The 6,684-nt window shown below is 57.3% G+C and overlaps 1 protein-coding gene across 1 annotated transcript; it reads right to left on the bottom strand.

The window, feature by feature from the left end:
• Window positions 1–880: 880 nt before the first annotated feature.
• IRX6 (iroquois homeobox 6) lies at window positions 881–5,923 on the bottom strand. The gene is made up of 6 exons (XM_061134485.1): window positions 5,879–5,923; window positions 4,637–4,894; window positions 3,815–3,924; window positions 3,302–3,609; window positions 1,897–2,511; window positions 881–930 (listed from the first exon to the last, which is right to left on the bottom strand). The coding sequence occupies exons 1-6, from the start codon at window positions 5,921–5,923 to the stop codon at window positions 923–925; spliced, it is 1,344 nt and encodes a 447-aa protein (XP_060990468.1). The 3' UTR covers window positions 881–922.
• Window positions 5,924–6,684: the final 761 nt, after the last annotated feature.

Here is a 6,684-nt window from a genome sequence, read left to right as displayed (position 1 = left end):
ATTAAACGGGAAGGATGCCCTCTTCTCGCCTCTAATCGACCCAGCAAGCTGTCCGACTTGGCCGTTGGATCAGAGGGGTGGAGCGCGCCCAGACACTGCCGAGAGGACCCCCATCGCCCCTCCTCCCAAGAAACTTAAAACCCAAGTACGAACTCGGAAACAAATCCAGCTTCTACCCAAATAACCTGACAGCTCTCCTCTCCCCTTCCCTGCCCCAACCCCAAGTTGCGCCCTCGTTCCCCACCTCCAACTCCCCGAATCAGTCGGGAGTCTCACGCGCTCTCCGACATCGTTGGGTCCGCAAATTTTGGTGGGTCTTGGCCATTACCTTGTCAGTTTCTCTCCCAGCTACAAACGGGACTGAAATATGCAGCCCACGCCGCCCTGTCTCCAGAATCCCTGACCGCATCCCCTTCTCCCCACCACCCCCACCTCACCGAGTTCCCCAGTTGCAAACAGGACACACAGCTTGGGTTCGGTGGATTATCTTTAAGGACGCAAAGAGTGAGAAAGGGGAGGAGACACGCGTGGTCCTTAGGAGCCAAGTCAGCATTGAAGTTACAAAGTGAGGGTGATGGGGTGAGTGAACAGGAGAGGGAGTGGCTTGAGACCTGAATCCAGAGGGGAGAGGCAGACTAGAGTGTTGAGCTGGGTGCCCTGGGCACACTCGCCCAGGCTTCCCACTTGACCTTCCCCAAGGTGCCCTCCCACCTCCTCCAGGGATCTGAAAAGAGGGACCTCTGCCAGCCACTCCCCTCCTTTGCGTGCCAGGAGGGCCATTCGGAGTATTTCTGTGTATCTGTCTCTTAGGCGAAGTGAGAGCCCCAGACCCTGGCGAGGTCTCTTAGCTTCTTAGTGTGGAGGTGAGTTCCAAAAAGCAGGGCTTATTTCCAGGACGCTTCTGCTAATCGCAGCCATTGCGCTAACCTGCTGAGAGAGGAAAGGTTGATTAAAACCCGAAGGCCACTCAGGGGTGATTCCTAGGAAATCCGAGGTCGGTGGTGTCTCATTCCAAGGGAATCCAAGGTCTAGAGGCAATTTGCTTGCCAGAGGTAACATTTGGACCCTGTTAGGTGGAAATTCAAATAACAGTGTAACCCAATTTTCTAAGCTAGTAGTTAATCCTGAGAGAAATGACTTCAAAGAGCAGAATCTGATGGTAATTGCTGGAGGCTTCCAAATGCTTTGGGAATGTCCCTTTGTGGGGTGAAATTCCCTTCCAACCCAACACAGCCAGTGAACTAGTGATTCAGCCAGGTGCAGGAGACAGCTGATTGGCAGTCCTAGCCAGCTTGGGGGTAAGACGGCCCTACACATACAGCACTCACCTGAACTACACCCCTAGGGATTTCAGTGGGCTGCATGGAGAGCTTCTGGCCTTAAGCACTGGCCTTGAACCTGTAGGTATCTGGCCTTTCCCCTGAGACTTCTGGGAAAGCCCTTGTGCCTGCCTAGCCCTAGCAAACTCTTGGTACAAGACCATAAAGGGAGCCAGCTGTCCTCCTCCAAAGGGCAGGAAGGGGACAAGAATGCCTGGGCTGGAGGGTCATGACTGTGCCCACCTGGCACATCTGGAGAGATCTAAACAGTGAAGAGATCTAAGCTGTCCTTCTCTTCAATGACTTTCTCAGTGTTTCCTAGGTAAGTTACTGTCTCATTCTAGTGTAATCTAGTATTTGGTTTTAAGAAGATTCAGGAGCTAGAACTTTGATCTCTAAGCTTCTGTCAAGGAGTGAGGTGAGACACTCTTGAGCTAGGCTAGGTCTGAACCTTGGCAGAGAGCCTGTGCAGCGGCTGGGTAATCCGGAGTTGGGGTACGGGGAGTGGGGTGAGGGAAGGTGGGAAGGGGAGGGGTCCTTTGGTCAGACACTCCCAGCGCCGTTGGGGGCCCACTACCTTCTGCTCCAGATGGGTACTGGCACCGCATCGCAGGCTCCCTCCTCCGCGGGCACGGCGCACAGTTCAGCGGCAGACCCTGTAGGGCAAACGTGGGGTTTCCAAAGGCTTTGGCTACTCGGGGAGACTCTTGGCACGCGGAGTCTCTGGGGACCACGGGTCGCGCGCCCGGGCCTGGAGGCAGTCCGCGAATCAGATGGTGCTCAGGACTTCGTGGCTGGGGCGGGTTTGGAGGTGTCCCTTCGACGACGACGCTGGCGGCCGCCGTGTGCGCCAGAGACCAAATGCGCGATGGTTTCTCGCTGCAGGGGTAGTGCATGGTCAACGTGGGGCCTCCTGGCTCGGCCCGGAGGAAGTCGGCTTCTCCGGATCTGGGGGGCTCAGTGAACGAGAAGCGGGGTGCCGCCAGACTGCACTCCCTGCGCTCCGGCCGGCCCTCTCGAGCGGCCGCACATTGCGCCGCCGGCAGCGACTGAGTGTCTTTATGGAGCTCAGCCAGTCTGTCCCTAGCTGTGGCCACTGCCTCCTCTTCATCCGCCTCCTCTTCCTCTCCTTCCTCCAGGTCTTCCAGGTCACTCAGCCGGAGCCCCCGGGCCTCCTGGCCAGCAGTAACGTCTGAGGGAAATCAAGAACGAGTGAGAAAAGCCCCAGGCCCCAAGGGAAATCCTCGGGAGTGCCCATCCCCGAGAAGCTTTTAGCAAGATGTGCCCTGCACTCAGGGCAGACTCAGTGTAATTCACCAGGATGGCCACACCGCCTCCGACACTTGCCCCAGAGCTGCCGGCCTGAGGCTGGGAAAGAGACCTGCTCTCACCCTTCAGAAGAGCCCTCCCCTTTGATAGCCCAAGGAAAGGGACACTTTTCCCTAAGACCTGGATCTCAGTTTCTCAGCCTTAAAAAAAGCAGAGGGCAGTTTTTATCCAATTTAAACACTCACCGGTGGCTGGTGTGTATTACTTAATTCAGAAAATATTTACTGAGCACCAGCTATGTGCCAGACATCATTGAGGCATTTAAGTATTAGGAATTTAGAGAATACAGCAATGGAGGCTCTCTATGGTGGAGCTGACATCCCTAAGAGGGTAAATAGGCCACAGGAAATAAAAGTAGGCACATGTGGTAGAGAATAACTTAGGAAGCTAGCTGGTGTGGGTGCACAGGGAAGGCTTTTTGAAGGTGGTGCATTTAAGTCTAGAAGGCAGTTCCCAGATCCGCAGGGAATTCCAGGCAAAGGGAACTGATAGCACAGGCAAAGGCCCTGAGGCATGCAGGGGTTGCAGGTGTGAAAGGAAGCCAGGGGAAGACTTCCACAGAAGCTACGCCATGGGTTGTGGTTGTGAAAACCCAATCCAACTGTTTGATGATTGGAAAACCCAGGTAAGTTGGGGCAGGGAACATGGGGTACCTTTGGTGTCACCATTTAGGCAGCCCAGCAACTCCTCTGCTCCACCCTCCTCCTTCCTTTCTTCCCCGCCTTTGTTCTTGGGTGCCCAGGTCATCTTGTTCTCCTTCTTGAGGCGCCGGCGCGCATTGGCGAACCAGGTGGACACCTGGGTGAGGGTCATCTTGGTGATGATGGCCAGCATGATCTTTTCACCCTTGGTGGGGTAGGGGTTCTTGCGGTGCTCGTTGAGCCAGGCCTTGAGTGTGCTAGTGGTCTCCCGGGTGGCGTTCTTTCTGCGCCCAGCACCACTCAACTCCACTGCTCCATACCTGCGGGGAGAACCTGGCTGACAGTTCTGGGGCTGGGAACCTGGGGCTGCAGGCAAGAGACAATCTCTGTCCCTGAAGGAAGTGAGGTTCGGCTCACCATCCCAGCCCACAGCCACCCCCACCCCATGCTCTGTGGATTGGTCCTACCTTGGCAGGGGAGGAGGAAAGAGCTTGTGATGCCAGCCACCAACGCCCCATGCCTTACCGATCATACTGGTATTGCCCCAGTGTCGGCTCATAGGGGTAATAGGCTCCTGGTTGTGCCAGGCTGGATGTAAAGTTCCCGGCAGCCTCCTTAAATTCGTACTGTGGATTCTGGAGGGGGAGGAGGGAAGAAATAAGGACTACATTTGGGGAGGAGGAGGTGGGGTGGGGAGTTGCTAAGGGTGTGAACTCTGGAGTCAAGTCTGGTTAGAACTGCAGCACCACCACTCGCATTGACTGTGTGATCCTGGGCACAGCTGTTTAACCCCTCTATGCCTCAGTTTCTTCTTGGTAAGTGGGATGACAATCATGCCTAAAGGTTACTGAAGAAACATGCTTGGCAGAATTCCTAGTGCAGCATAAGCAGTATTCACTGTCATTTAACTGTTACTACTTGTGTCCCCCCCCCCCCCCCCCAACCGCCTCCCAGCAGCTGGGGCTCTTTCTTACTCCCTTTCCGGAGCCATTCTCCACCTCCTATCTCTGTGCCTTTGGGAAAGATTATTCAAGCCATTGTGAACCTTAGTTTCCTCATCTGTACACTGAGCCTAGTGATGACTTGCCTACTTCACGCGGTTAATCGAGGTACAGACGTTTTTTAACCAGGATGGACTTCTACAAACTGTAACATGTTGTAAAGATGTTTTATTTATTTATTTATTTTACTTTATATAGAATCCTAACTATTGCCTTTCCTCGAAGTGATGCTGTACGTCCTAGATTTTCCTAGATAGAAACATCACACGGGATTTCGCCCCTGCCGCTCCTGCCCCAAGAGGGGTGGGTTCTGTCGCGCGGACCCAGGCTCCACCCCGGTACTCACCAGCGCCCCGTACAGCGCCGGCGGCTCGGGGCTGTAGGGCAGGTAGCCTGGGTAGCTCTGGGCAGCTGCAGCGGCCGAGTAGGGAGCTCCATAGATGCCCAAGGCCGCGCCCAGCTCGGGCCTCGCGCTGCCCAGCAGCCGACTGTCGTAGGGTGCGCAGCAGAGCGCGGCCGCCGGGGTGGAGCCCGAGCCCACATCTGGGACCGAGCGCGGGGCGGATTCGCAGCAAGTGGCGCTGGAACTTGCAGACACCAGAAACTACGGGGGCGAGAGAGGGGGCACCGGAGGTCAGAGACCGGCGCCTCGGGCTGGCGGGAGCCAGCGGTGGAACTGCCAGATCAGTCCTTCCTTCAGTATGAACTTCATTCCCCCTTGTGCCGAGCGTTCTCCTGAGGACTGTGACGGAAATGATCCGTAGACGCCATTTATCCAAACCGCCTTTATAGACATACTCCTAAAGCTTTGCTAAAGCTCCAGAGTTCCAGGGGCTCCGGGTCATGGGAAGGTTCTGAAACCCGAATTACAAAAGCCAGACTCGGCCAGTTCCCTGGTGAACCCTCCCTCCTCGCAGCCACAGGATCCTACCAAGGCCGAACTTGAAGTTTGCCTTAGAGACCCCGTCTCACTCTTCCTACATTATAGATGGGGAATGAGGACTACGGAGAATAGGAGGCTTTTCCGAGGTCACAAAGCAGGGCAGAGGTCAAGCTGGGGCTAGTTCTTGGGCTCTCTGCTGAGAAACTGAACAGGGGTGGGCGTCTCCAGAATTTTCCCAGGAGACCCTGTCATTGCACAGTGCCCACCCAGATCTGGAAAATCCAAGGAACCGGAAGCCGAGAGCTTGGACCTACCCATGGAAGGGAGAGGAAAAGAACAGAGGATCACAAACGAACGAGCCCAGAAAAAGAGTGAGACAGAGTCTGGGACCCTCCCGGCCACCTCGGATATCTGTACAGCAAGGAGGCCTGTCTGGAAGGTTCCGGAGATCCCACCCACCTCGCGGAGCGCGAGGTCAGAGTGCCCAAGTTTCGGGTCACACGATTCTTCAGCTTGCCTGGGGGAGCAGCGCATTTTCTGCTAGGGATGGGGCATGTCAGAGGGGTCTGCGGTACACTACCCAGGTTCCTGCTCTCTCTGGCTTCCCTGGGAACTCGTGGGAGAGGAGGGCTTTGCGGCCAGGTTCCGGCACTGGGCTCTCCTTCCTTCCAGTCTGCCCCCATCCCCCATGGGGGCGGCTCTTACCTGGGAAGCACTGCCGTAAGGGTGTCCAAAGTGCGGGAAGGACATTGTGACTGTTCGTGACCCCGCCGCCCTCTTCTCTTGCGGGTTGCCGCCTCAGCCCCGCGGTTCTGCGCCTCCAGCCGTCCGCGGCCTCGGTTCCTTACACGGTCGCCAGTGCCCAGTGCTGGGTCCTCCGCCGGCTTGGCGTGGCTGGAGGCAGAGCCGAAGGCAGCCCGGCTGCCGAGCCCTGCGCTCCAGAAGGCTCCCCTCCGGCCCGCGTGGTCCGGAAGACAGAAGGGCCCATGGATGGGCAGGGGAAGGGAGAGGATGCGGGTTCCCAAAAGCGCGCGGCGGCGAGGCCAGGTGAGGCGCGGTGCGGGGCTGTGCGGCTCCCGAGGTGCCCCAGTCCAAGGTGGCCAGAGGCTCAATGTGACGTCACGGTAATCCCGGGCCGCCAGGCGGGCCCCCGGGCCCTGGGGCCCCGGGCCACCAAGCCTGCCAAGCGCAGCCAGCCCGTGCGCGCGCGCGCACTCTTAACCACACTTGTTCCGGGAGGTTTGTGCAGCTGGTGAGGAACGTCAAAGACCCTGACCCTCTCTGCTTGGCGCAGGATCCTACCCCTTTTCGCCTTAAGCTCACGCGCGCGCGCACATACAATCTCTCCAAATTACCCGGGAGAAGTAGGAGAAACGCCTCCCACCGCGCCGCGCAGGCCCCGGGCGCAGCGCGCCTACCTCCTCCCCTGCGGCCCGGAGGAGGAGAGAAGAGCCGGGCGGCGAGGGAGGAGAGAATACAAAAGAAGAGACAGGAGTAACAACAGGAGGAAA

Source organism: Dama dama, chromosome 4, assembly GCF_033118175.1.
Source record: "Dama dama isolate Ldn47 chromosome 4, ASM3311817v1, whole genome shotgun sequence".
Taxonomy (NCBI): Eukaryota; Metazoa; Chordata; class Mammalia; order Artiodactyla; family Cervidae; genus Dama; species Dama dama.
Note: the sequence above shows the minus strand (reverse complement) of the source record. Positions and strands in the feature narration are given on the sequence as shown.

Bases quoted from the DNA above. Each gene is read 5' to 3' on its own strand.
- IRX6 (XM_061134485.1), bottom strand. From the start codon at position 5,923: ATGTCCTTCCCGCACTTTGGACACCCTTACGGCAGTGCTTCCCAG. The intron at 3,925-4,636 runs GTGAGTACCGGG...CTCCCCCTCCAG, and splicing joins CGGCGCTGTACGGGGCGCTG to AATCCACAGTACGAATTTAA. The intron at 3,610-3,814 runs GTAAGGCATGGG...TTCTCCCCGCAG, and splicing joins GGGCAATACCAGTATGATCG to GTATGGAGCAGTGGAGTTGA.